The sequence below is a fragment of the Xiphias gladius genome, chromosome 12 (assembly GCF_016859285.1).
Source record: "Xiphias gladius isolate SHS-SW01 ecotype Sanya breed wild chromosome 12, ASM1685928v1, whole genome shotgun sequence".
In the NCBI taxonomy this organism is placed as follows: Eukaryota; Metazoa; Chordata; class Actinopteri; order Istiophoriformes; family Xiphiidae; genus Xiphias; species Xiphias gladius.
Window position 1 is genome coordinate 15,260,193 of NC_053411.1, and position 13,529 is coordinate 15,273,721.

General features: G+C 41.0%; 1 protein-coding gene across 1 annotated transcript in view; it reads right to left on the minus strand.

The window, feature by feature from the left end:
* The window catches only part of htr2cl1 (5-hydroxytryptamine (serotonin) receptor 2C, G protein-coupled-like 1), a 107,371-nt gene that overhangs the window by 20,544 nt on the left and 73,298 nt on the right, over nucleotides 1-13,529 (minus strand). Inside the window, exons 4-5 of the mRNA XM_040140357.1 lie at nucleotides 11,371-11,537; nucleotides 5,882-6,984 (exon numbers count right to left, since the gene is read on the minus strand). Of these exons, the coding sequence (XP_039996291.1) occupies nucleotides 5,882-6,287 (406 nt within the window). The 5' untranslated portion in view covers nucleotides 6,288-6,984; nucleotides 11,371-11,537. The remainder of the gene's footprint in view (nucleotides 1-5,881; nucleotides 6,985-11,370; nucleotides 11,538-13,529) is intronic.

Consider the following 13,529-nt stretch of genomic DNA (forward strand, 5'->3'; position numbering starts at 1 on the left):
CAAATAAGAAAACAAGCAATCTGAAATACTACCGTATTCCTCTCCCTTTATGGCCAAGATCACATTTAGAGTAATTGGAAGATGTCAAATTAGTGTTGAATAGTAAAATCGGATTTGAAAAGTGAGGACTACATTAATATATACAACAAAATTTCCATTGCCATTGAGAAAAACTGCAATTTCTCATGTTCCTTACCCTGTCAAAGAGCAGTGTTGCAGTATAGCAAAGGAAAATACAATTATTAAATATAAAAGGATTCAAAATGAGTTGGCTTTTACAGGCAGAAATCCACCATTTAATGAGCAGGATATTTTAGAATCTAACACCCTGCCAATGCCCTGTCTAGGTGTCTCTTATAATACTATAGACATTATAATACCAATACCCGAACAACAGAAGACTTCCTGGCTACATTTGGTTTAAATAGACTGTCCTACCAAAACTTAATCACAGCGCTGTCCCGCTATGAAATGGAATTATTTTCAACAGTGATTTATACGAGTTTTGTAGAGCTCAGGCAAATGGTGTCGCGCTGATAGGGGGCCTCAGATCGGAGCCCTCTTCCGTGTGTTGTTGCGAAGGGTACGGACAAAAAAAAAACGTGCGTGGTCTTTTAATTTGGGGGACCTGTTGGGTGTGGAAGCAATGCAAAATCACCACAAAAACAACGCACAAGGATGATGTTGCCGGTGCAAGCATTTCGCACCCTTAGCACGGTTGGGCTCACGATAGACACTTAAAAAAAGGATGAAAATTGAAGCGGCAGAACCGCCTCAATTCCACGCATTCTTCCTCCTTGTCAAAACCTACATCACCCACAATTCAGTGTGGAAAAACATGCAGAAACACTGGTCTTGATGCAAGAACTTTTTTTTTTTTTTTTTTTTAAAAGTCATCCAAAATTGTTCTTACTTTCCTCTGACATGTTTGCTTGTACCGGTATCCCAAGTCTGATTCCGCAAGCTGTCTTAACTGACTAAAGTTGTTGTAAATGACTCGTTTCATCCCGACGAAGGCCGCCTGCTCATGATGAGGTGTGCATTTGTGAGATCCGGTCATTAGCACATCGGCGCTCCTGTTACACTCCATTTGCGCCCAAGTTTTTAAATTAACAAAAATGTGACCCAAGAGTAGAAAAAAACTTCGCACCAGAGAGCTTGAAGTTCTGCTTAGCAGTTTTAGGGGAGAAGAAGGAATTGGAAAGTATCACGACAGTGCAAATGTTGACAGCATGTCCTCACAGAGCCGTGACAGAAATGAAGGAAATCGGACACAACGTTAGACGCCAAAAAGATGTCTTCTGAAAACGAAGCGAAACATTCCACCCTCGAAAAATCAATGATAAGGCAGAAAGAAATTAAAAAAAACATTTCAAATTAGAGAATAGAGACCATTAGCTTCCCCCTGTACATGTTTGTGTTTCTTCTGCAGGAATTTTACCGACACTTGCTTAATCTGCCCCCCCGGCCATATATGCTGCACACGGCCATATTTCCAACACTTTCATGTAACACAGGACACAATGAGGTTATGCGAATGGGAACGTGTGTGTGTTTGTGTGATGAGAACACGCCAGTTGTGTGTGAGCCCAGCTGGGGCTGCCTGACACTGTGACATATGTGTGTGTGTGATTGTTTTTGAGGCTTAGACTCTATCAATTATATATAATCATCATTCTGTTTATTGCAGTTAAAGACATTCAAACATGTTTGTCAAAAGCGGTGTGTGACAGCAGACAGCAAACTGTGCGGGCAAGTGTTTGCACAGCTGCGAGTATATGGGGATAAAAAGTTGCTAAATTACCTTTTTTTGCGTCACGATTGCCATCCCCATCGTGATCGCTGGCATCATCATTGTTACTGAATTTGAATGATTCCCCGTCGATTTGAAATTGTGCAAACATTCTGTGATGTGCCTTGTGCATGTTTGTGTGAAGGGGTGTGTGTGTGTGTGTGTGTGTGTGTGTGTGTGTGTGTGTGTGTGTGTGTGTGAGCTGCTGTCAGGTCTATCACTCAGCCAGCCGTGGGGATCACTGCAGTCAAGTACCAGTCGGAGGGGGAGAACACTGCAGGTATAGATCCAAGCTCCATTTAAGTGTGCGTGAGCATCTGTGCATGGGTGTTTGTAAGGGACTAGTGCTCTTTTGTGGGTGTGCATATAAAATGACAGAGAGACACATTGCCCATCTGTCTCGATGTGCATGTGCATCTGTTCGTGAAACAGAGAGAGAAAAAAAAGACACACTTCTCTGCATTTTTTTTTTCTCTGTGTGCGTATATGCGAAACACTAATTACTGCAGTGAGCAATCATCAGCAGAAGCAGCTTCAACCAACCGACAGACACAGAGTGAGCGAGCAAGTGTGTCCGCTGACCGTACGCAGTCCTTTACGCGGCAGGTCAACCTTCCCTGCTCTGTTAAGTATTCCTGAAGGATTCGTGACGGCTACGAAGCAGAGACACGAATGCAGTAAAGAGACAGAGGAGCTTCAGGATGAAAAGGCATAAGGCAGAAGAAGGAATAAAGATTACATTTGAGTACTATTCTCACATGTGTAGATCCACATCTGCATTTTTTTAGGGTTGTAAGTCACGACTTATTTCAGCACCGGTTCATCCGTTGATTTAGTAATGTACCTCCATAAATTTGAGAGTCTCACAAGAGACGGTTTTAAAAAGAAAGGTCAAAATTGAAGCAGCAGAGGCTGAGATATTCTGACTGTTAGGCCCTAGCATGGGTCAAGCTCTGGAAACACTGAATACTACATTCCCCATGATGCAGCTCAAAATATCTGGGGGTTTGGAGTTAGACTGAATCGAGCTTACAACACCTCCGTACCCCTCTCCTCATCTCTGCTCGAGGCTGGAAGCTCAAGGCTACATAAGCTGCTACTAGCATATCACACCAGAATCTCTGTTTACACTGTCGGTGGCTGAGTTGCATTGTGGGTAATGTGGGCGCCAGGTTTTGACAGGGAAGAAGAAAATGGGGAATAAAAAAAGACAACACATCTGGTTCTGCTGCTTCTATTCTTCGATCTTTTTGTTTTAAACTGTTCATCGTGAGTCTGACAATGTCACTGGAGGGCAAATCTTAATTAATGCCAGTCCTTTTAAGTCTCAAGCCCAAGCCGAAATCCCCCTGCTGACATCATCAGGGTCATTTTTCCAACTTTGGAAAACTCCCTCCCTCCCATTCTTGTCCTGTCAAGATAACATCAACGTTGACGTTTCCGACTCTGCCTCTTCTCCTCTGTCACACTGGTAAAAATTGAACACACTCTTCCCTCAGGCGATACGCTTCGGCTTAAATACCTTAACTGTTTGCACCCAAGCTTAGTTCATCAAAATGTTTTCTCTGGGAGACAAAGTGATCACATGTGTCATCGGCCGATAAGCCAGGAGACGCCTCACATCGACATCACTGTCAAGAGATGCGAAAATGCAAACCGAGTCACAAACGATTTAGCACCAACTGAGCCTAATCATCTATTTTCCTAATTTGTTGGCCTTTCGTGATTGTAACCATATCAGCTTATTCATATTTAGCTGTCTCTGCTAACAGCAGATTAGAATGACATATACTCCGTTATCCTAGACCACGACGTACTCACACATCAAGCCTGTGCAGTCTCAAGGAATTTAGACAAATATTGGATCAAATTAACCACAGATGTGACAGTGTCTGAAAATAAGTCATATTTTTCACATCTTCAACCCGAAGATCTGGCCATAATTTACATTTTTATGATAACGATGCATCGAATGACTTTAATTTGAAAGCTCAGATACGTACTTGCCAGGAAATGTTGCAACGTGACCTTAACGATTAAAAATGTTATTTGTAAACTGACATAATTCTACTGTATATAGTATAATATTGTTTGGACCTAATGTTTTTATTCGTTCCCTTAAAGATGCACTTATAAGTAGTTTTACAAGTGGATCAAGTGATTATGTATAATGTGAAAGAGGTCACTTGTACAGTAGTGACAATCCCATAGAGATATATATTTTTTATTAGCTTTCAGGAGTGTTTTAGCATCCTTCATCGCATTGTTTTGGTTTTCAGGTCCACCTTTAAACTGTTCTGGTTCACTCTCACCGTTCAATTAGCGTCGTTAATTCGGCTGCAGCAGGCCACTGTTTTCAGCAAAAAAGCTCTGATAAACTACTGTACATTACCTGCTCGGCACCAAACAATGGACAGACAAAGTTGGCGACTAGTTGGTCAACATTGAATTGAACGCTGGATGCAGCTTTAATTCACAAAAATAGGGGCTTAACACTTGACACGGACTAGACTGCTTTAAGACTTGAATTACTTGAGACTTGACTCCCCAGACACAACAAAACCATAAAACGCTCAAGGTTAGACTCGCTAAAATTCATGATCAATAAAAAAAATTAACCTTTTAAAATACACTGTCCCACCTTGGGACGGTTTACTTTAGGTGTGTTTAGGTGTGTTTTGGTCTGAATCAGACACAACCTTGACAAATTACACATTGTTTGAAAGCACTAAGTCTCCTGATTCTATAGGTGCAAAGCATTTTGGGACAACGGCAACGGCTGTGACACAGAATTAGTGTTGGTGTTTGCGGTAAGGTAACAAGCTTGAAACTACAGATACATTCAGGAGAAAGTCCTCAGAGTTCTTGGAAGTCAGCGATGTGGTCGCTGACAGGGATCACTGTCACTGAAAACTGCAACGGGTAATGTCTGTTAATGTACAGCTCCGCAAAAGATTTTCTCACTTAATATCAGCTCTGTGATCAGTTCTGTGATGGTGACATTTACAGGTACACAGTAAGAAATACACCTTTCCTTTGCGGCGCAAACTTAGACACCTGGGTGAAATGTCAGAGGAGGTAAGCCTCTCTTTAATTTAATGTTTTTACTCAACATTGGAAAGGAAACTCAATACACAGCCTACGATACAACAACCCGCCACCCTATTAAGCTAATGTGGGCGTTCATGCAGAATTCTGGCACGGATATTGCAGGCAAGAACAGCAGTTGATAGCTGGTATGATATTGCAATTATCAAATTGGCATCCCCTGGCTTTTGAATCAGTCACAAAATAAAAGTGTGCAGTGTCTCAGAGAAGCAATAATCATTTCAGTAATTTCCCTGAAAAGTATTCTGAAATAAAGACAAGGCGCATGTCACAGTGTACAGGCAACAGCTGTTGAGTGGGTGCATGCTCAAGATCAGGGGTAGAAATTTGCTGTGAAGATTTTTTAAATATTGGGTGAGATTTATAGGCGTGTATCTGTCTTTTCATGATTAGACTGAGCAAGGGTAAAGAATGAAAATCAGTAGTTAGAAGCACTCATAGCCGGTCGGGCCATCTGCCTCATATTGTGCTCAACGGGGGGCTCGCCGGTGGGCCCATCGGGTAAGTCTGTGCAGGTAAGTGTGTAAAACTAGTTCCTAACGTACAACTCAAGGACAGAATGCATGACAAATTGATCTTGTGTTTAACATGGTGCTTTCCTCAAGCACCACCATTTACGGTTCAGAGTAAAATGTCTACACAACTATGAGATGGACTGGCATTAAGTCAGCCACAGACATTCATGTCCTCCTCAGGATGGATTGTAATTACTTTTCATTGAGTGCCAACATCAGGTCAAAATCTTAATTTGTCCAATACTTGGGTAAAATCCACATCCAGTATTTTGGGGTTTAGGTAGAAATCTCAGAGGCTGATATCTGAAATCCTGGGCGAGGCTAGAACACTAGAACAAAGAACTGACGTCTAAAAGGTGTACACTGCGGAAACTGTATCACTGACCTTCAATTTGTTGTTTGTTGCTCATTCAAAATTCTATGTGTCTCCAATTTTACACCTTACAGAGGTGTTTTTGTGACTCACCGTAGAGGATGTTGATTAGGGAGATTGGCATGACCAGGATGCCTACGAGCATATCTGCCACAGCCAGTGACCTCAGGAAGAAGTTGGTGGCGTTTTGGAGCTTCTTCTCCAGTGACACCGCCAGGATCACCAGGATGTTGCCGCCGATCGTCAGTGCGATGATGACGAGTATAAGCAGCGCCGGCCAGTTTTTCTCTTTGATCACGGCCTTGGTGACAGACTCCTGGGTAAAATTGTCCAGACCTGCACTCATGGCTGCCGCACCACCACCTCCAACGACCCCCCATGGCAGTGTTTGGTTGAGATCCAGAGGGTTGTTGCTTGGCCAAGACACCCGACCTCCAACCTCCAGAGAGGAGGTGGTGGTGCCGAACCCACCAAGGAGAGCCCTTGCTGGGCCACCCATCCCAAAGTGAGACCCTTACCCTAATGGAGGTTGAAAATAGGGTGGACCCCCCCTGGTTTAAATTCACTTTTTTCACCAGTGGAGGAAAGAAGAAGGTAAAGAGAAAGATAACCTAACCTATTAGAAGAGTTTTAAAGTGTGTCTTCCAAAATGGATTCTTAATCAAGAGCACATCATTAAAAAAGTACAGACTGATGAAAATGGGATCTGGGGGAAGGGGAGAAAACAGGGAGGGCACACCTTGGGGGATGGGGAATGACAGGGATGGGGAAGAGGGCATGGGGAGGAACTAGCTACAATGGTTCTGGAGTTGTATTTCAGTAAAGTCTTGCTAGCTGCAAACGGTCGCAAATTGTTCACTGAGGGTTGAATCTCCCATTTCTTGCCAGTAGATCATTGGCGATGAGTTCTCAAGGCATATGATGAGCCAAAACGTCCTGTGTTGCTTCTCGATGTTTAGTCACATCCACCACATGATATAGACAAGCGTTTTACGAGTCCCTAGTTTGGAGCTAAAAACTGAATTGTTCATATCCATGGCTGCTGCCTGCTGCATCCACCCATCTGTCAAATCTTTGCTGGATAGTTTTAGTCTCTATATCTGAATTCGGCTGGTTTCCCCTGGCGTGGTTGGTTGTGTCCAAGGTGTTGCAAGTGGCTTCTCTTCTTTCAGGTCAAAGTGGAGGAACAGGTTGTTCTGTGGAAGGAAGCAACAACAACAATGAGATCAGATCATTTCTTTTGAATTATCCCGGTTGTACAATTTGTATTCATCTCAATTAATCAATCACACTTTCCTCTCTTTCTTTTACATCGTCCTTCCCATCCGTCCTTGTATATTCTTACTTTCCAGTTCCCTCTAAATTTATGTACGCGTTGATCTTTCCAGCTTTCCTTCCTTCCATTTACCCTCCTCCATGCTGTTAAATTATTCCTTAAGTTTTTCCATCCTTCCTTTGTTACCTCTTTGGATCCCTACCCCATTTTTTTTTTTTTACCCACTCAATTCTTCTTCTTTCCCTCTTTTTCTTCTGTTGTTTCTCCTCCTCATAGCGGTTCTTAATTTACCAGAGTAACTTAAGATATCGTCTGTTATCCTAATAAAAGTTTGGCAGAGAGAACAATTACCAGTGTCTCACATTGTAGTCATTTGAAATAAACTGAAGGAGATAGAATGAAACAGGGGCTTTGGTGTTTACACTCTCACACTGCAGTATGTGTGCTAGGTGAGCATAAGTACTGGCTGTCCTCTCTGTTTACCTGTACCGCTCAAACAGCTTAGGGATTTAGCACCTCATAAATGTCTCCAAGGATAGGCGGAAGAGTGTGTGTGTGTGTGTGTGTGTGTGTGTGTGTGTGTGTGTGTGTGTGTGTGTGTGTGTGTGTGTGTGTGAGAAATGTGTGTGCACGCACAGTATGTCTTTCCATGTAAGAAGCAGTAAGACAGAGTGTGAAAGAGTGAAAACCAATGAGAATCTTTTTTGGACTGTGTGGGCGCATGTTTAAGAATGAAAAGCGGGCGGGTGTGTGTGCTTCCTCGAGCGTTTCCTTCTTTGTGTGCGATTGTGTGCGATCGTGTGTCCTTGTGTGTGTGTGTGTGTGTGTGTGTGTGTTGGAGATAAAAAGCCAGCACATCTCCAGACGGACCTGGGCCTCCAGCTGAGATAGTATAGTGGGCATTGAGTCTATGATAATACGAGCAGAACCGAAAAGGCTGAGTGTGTGTGTACATATTTCACTCATTGCTATAAGCAAAATAATAAAACCTTTTGCTTTGCGTTTCTTCACTCTGTGTGGGCATGTAATGGTTTAATGTGAATCCCTTGTATCTCAGTGTGTGTGAGCATATTCATTTGCCTCTATTTTGCTTTGTTTTTGTAAATGACCGTACAGGCATAATTCTAGATGTGTGCAGACATAATAATTCATTTAGATTCGTCATGTGAGTGTGGGCATATACACCGTGTGTTCCTACATCTGCAATCCACAACAGGTCCTCATAGCTAAAAATGACCAATTATAACAAGTTGTTTGCATTCCCTTCCAAAACGACCCACACCGTGTGACCTTTACAGAAATGATTCCTATGTCTGTTTTCTATAGGTAAAGGAATAGTCTGACATTTTTAGAAATGTACCTATTCACTACTCAAGAGGTAACTGAGAAGATCAGGACCACTTCTATGTCAAAACAATCCATCTGCTCAGTGCTTCCGTCCAGCTCTTCTGCTGGATGCAAACTGCAGTCTGCTGTTCGTGTTGTTTGTATTGTTGACTTACTTATATTAATAACCACGTCCGAAGGTCGGATTAGGGAAGATGGAACTGTAAAACAACAGTGTCGATTCGCCGTAGAACTAAATCAGAAAGTCCTAGGAGATAAACTTTCTATTGGCAGGAATAAAACTAAAATGAAAGCTCAGTATTATTCATCGGTATCATGTAAAACCTTAATTCCTCACAATGTTCCAGTGAGTCAGATGATTTCCAATAAAAACAAATTTTTGCTAGATAGTGACACATAACTCCCATAAAACCAACAATTGTCAGTTTTACATTTCTTTTTGTATATGGATTAAACAAACAAGATACAACATGGTAATCAGTGAGCTTCTACAGGTGTTGGTAAGTGCACGTTTGAACCCTGGAGAGAGCCAGCTCAGCTATTGATCACTAGGTTGACAGTGTTATGTAAACCACTGTCTCTGGGGTCTAAGTCAGACACTTTGCATTCAACCATCTACCCTGACCTTCCAGTTACGAAGCTCTGTGGCACTATGAAAATGTTACAGTACTTCCACCTTTGCCCTCTGATGTTTCCAGTCAGGGAAACACAGACACACTGCAGGATTAAGAATGGAGGTCCACTCTTGACTCCTGGGAACACGTATGCAGTGAGAGATACTATATAACGATGTTCCCTCACTTTGCTATTCCTGAGGCTTTCGGCCGCATCTCGTAGCCTGTCAGGGCGCGACGGAATGACACCCGAGGAGGTTCCACCTGCTGAACGAGGCTGTGAGATGTGGCTGAAAGCTCTGAGAATAGCCAAGTCAGTAAACCTTAAGTTTAGAATTTTACAGGTGGATTTAAGCATTTGAAAAAAAAAATGTGTAGATGTCTCGGAAATAAAGTCAGATAATTACTTTGTTACGTTGGTCAGGTTCGCTGCTTTACCACTCAGACCATGATCAAACAGCTTTTGTCACCGGCAATGTCGGTTGTGAGGAGCCTGCCGTTCTGCCTCAGCTTTTCACTGGGCTTTAGTTATGACCAACTGGGCCATTATTTAAGCCTTTTGAAAAACCGAGACAAATCTCCTTTTCAGCAACAGGAAGCTCACAGAATAGTCAGACATGTCTGTAGCTGATTTCTTCTTATTTGACTGCCCTAAAAAAGAAAAACATTACTTGCGGTGCCCATTGGAGCATAAAATTCAAGGGTTTATATTTCATATCCACAAACACCACCGGCTATAGATGTTGAATGTCATTTTTTGTGTTTTTTGCAGGCTGCGTCTGATGACTGTAACCTTAGCTATTGTTTCTATTACATCTTGATTGAAATTAATTATGTTTACATTATTAATTTATGCTTTGTAAATAAACTGTATGATGCACTGCGGTACATTACATTTTGTTTGGTGGAATTATTGAAATCTCACATTTTGGACTTTTGCAGGGTTTTATCATTGTTACTCAGTAGTTTATATTTCAGTATCACCCTTCATTACTTTTGATTTCATTGTAGATGACTGACTGACCGACCGGGTTCTGTTCCAGAAGTAAGAAAACCTCGTTCAAAATCCTATTGACATTTGTAACAACTTGTGAGAGGCCCTTTCTCAGCAGTATGTTATGTGGCTCACTTCATATGTTTATATAAGGATTATGTTTTTTTTTTTTCCTTTTAAATGATCTAATATGGTTTATTTAATATTCATGTTTTTTAGCAGCCTTTAATGAACACCATTTCCCATAAGCCCCAGACGTTCGCTGGTTGTCCTGACCTTGGCTTTTTATTACAATTATATCTCATAGATCACAATGAATATGGGTTTGATGTCTTTTAGGGGTACGTTTCAGGATTACTGAAAATGACGTTTGTTGTCTTTTTAGCATTGTGCAGCCAAATGTGGGAGCTTCGCCCCATTCAGTAGCTTATATTCGACCAGCCCGGGAGAGTTTCACTCCCAGTATTCTCAGGAGAGTTTGAGGACATCTTTTGCTGGGCCATCCCACAATTTAATCTGAGGGAAAATTTTTTCTGTAATACAGAATCTGGAACTGCACTGGAGCGATCTATAAAAGGTGTTTCTAAATCAAATCTGATTTATCAGAGGTTATGTTTTGCACAAAAATATTGTAATATATTTTGGAGGGATCCTGGCTTTTTTCTTTTTTGCATCATATCCCACTAGTTGAAAAATTAGCATTTATATCATTTAAATCATAGAGAAAATGTGGTGCTTTGCTGAGAGAAAATAGATGTGAAAAAACACAGCATGTTGATTGACAAACTTTATTGAATTTTTCTTGCCGTAGAGTTTTTCAATTTTTTTGTCTTGCGCACTTCCTGAATGCTTACTGTCTTACAGTACAAATAACCTAGTCAGTTAGCAAAAAGAGGCCTTTGTGTGTGTGTGTGTGTCTGTCTGTCAGGTGAGCCTCACCTGGGAGGTGCCATCATACACTTTAGGGTTACAGGACAACCGAGACAGAAACATCTGGATCTGTTTTTTTTTTAAACAGATCCAGCAGTGGCTTTTACCCCGGAAGAGCCGCCACATGGCAAACATTTAAAACGGGAGAGGTTTAATCAACTGACGATATGTTGAGCCACTGTTGTGGTAGTGCAGAAAAACTGTAGCAGTATATCTTCTGCAGCTTTAAAGCTAAGACAGCGATAATGTTAGAAACAGCACATCTGCTGAAGAAGCCTTTACACAAAGTGCTGTGCAAAGAGAAACAAAGAGATAAGTAGAAAGCATGGGAGGAAATGAAAGAAACAGAGACATATTATAAAGACATAGAGAGAAAGTGACAAACATTGTCATCCCAGTATCAGCAAATCTGGTCACTTACTTCTTCTCGCCTCCCGATCGATGTACCAGGCCTTTGCTTCTGTTTTCTGTTATCGGCCGCAGTGACCCTTTCTGACGTCGCCGCTCTTGTTCTCTCTCTCTCCCTCTGTATCAGTCCCTCTGTCATCTGTCACTCCAGACCTCTGGAGAGAAGGATCATCCATCTGCCTGCAGAGAAAGAGGGAGGAGAGAGAAAAACAAACAGACTCTGACTTTTGATTCTCTTTAGTGAAACATTCTGGATCGAAACTGAGGTAAAAGTTGACTAGAAAACCTCCTGAAACCACAGCAACTCCCACACACACACACCCACACACCAGCAGCAAAAACAACACCACTGAATGTACCATTAATCTTCAAATATTTCATCCAACACAAGCACCCTGTCGTGGATAAACACACTCGAGAATAATATGGTTAGATTAGAAGATTCTTACATGATCCTCATTTTTAGCAGCGAGGAAAAACAAAGATACGACAGGAAAAGTGAATCAGTTAGCAAAGTATAAAGATGACAAAATTGAGTGTGTGTTGTGTGGAGGAATATATAAATGGCAAATATGATAAAAAGTAAGAATTACAACTGTGTGAAATGACAGAATTATGATTTAGTGAGGCAAAGCAAAGCGTTGAATGTTTACTTTATGTAGAGGATTTTTCATTGGTCTGTAATTTCCTAAGAATTCTCGCTGAAGTTGCCTGGAAAGAGCTCCGTTATTCAATACCAATGTTGGGGAAAATAAATGTCCTTAAAAGGAAAGCTCGATTTACACAAAGGAAATAATCATTTTTTATTTCCTGGATTACTGGAGATTGTATTCCTCTTTTGTTGAATGGTAAATTAGTCTGGAGACAAATTTGATATTTTTCCTACTTAAAGTTAATCCTTAAGATCCTTAAGATCTGCCTTAGCCATGCAATGCAATTTATTTTCTGTGATTACCTTCAACCTTCTATATAGTAACTTTCATGGTTAGTGGCGGAGGTTGCCTACCCACGCTTGTAAACAGATACATCAGTTGCTCTCCCGCTGTATTTCTGACAGAACAGCTGCTCATGCATCAAACCGTTTAAGCAGGGATGAAATCTTAAAGACTGCAGCTTTAACGGAATTAATTAATTGTGAGTGTAACATTGCATATTGTCTCTATTTTCCCTTTAATTATTAACAAATTACATAGTTCTTTCCAGTAAATTTAAAATGGTTTATTAGTAAATGATTATAAAATTACAGAAAAATAATAATATACAAACTGACTTTGTGAATATAAGTGCATATCTGATAAATGCAAATACACTTTAAAACGTCAGGTGTTCTGTGATCATACTTGTTTCTAAAGTTACCAAAGTTAACATCCTATATATTTGGGAGATTCTATAAATAAAAAGAAAAAGAAAAAGCTGCATCTACGGTTACATGACTGACAAAAGAACACTGCTGCACCTGCTCTCTGTTTCTCTTTCATAAAGCTTCATACAAACATTATTAGAACACATTCACATGAGGGACTGAAGGGCAATACTATTGAAATCCTATTAACATTCACAAGCCTCAAGAATTATGCACAGAAAGTGCCCGGATGTGTAACAGTGACACTATTTGACACAGGTCAGGAATAAGAAACACACTTAACGCCTCAGCTGTAGGGGAGGGTAGGATGGACTGTGTTGTGCTGTCACATGGGTCATTTTCATCAGCGCCGCTATTATGCCATGATGCCACCTAATGGACTGCACAGATGGAGCGCCATTACAGGAACTAGATGGATGGACTGGCTGGAGTTTGTGGTTGTGTGTCCGTGTGTGTCCGTGTGTGTCCGTGTGTGTCCGTGTGTGTGTGTGTGTGTTTAAAAACTAAATGATTAAGTTTTTACATTATTCAGCCATCATCCTCAAGACGAGGAAAAAATGATAAAAAGAAATAAATGTTACTGGTAGGAAAGAAAGAAAAAGTGCACCTACTTAATGATGAGTAAACAGGGGTGATAATGCAATTCAATACAGCAAAGGCAAACTTGTGACACTAAGCAATTATTAAACATAACGGATTCATAAATGCAGTTATCCCATGCACAGTCATGCATACTATATAAAACTCTATTTATGTATAACTCTCATAGCTTAAAGTGTCACAGAAGGGAGGAACAAGAAAGTAATAAT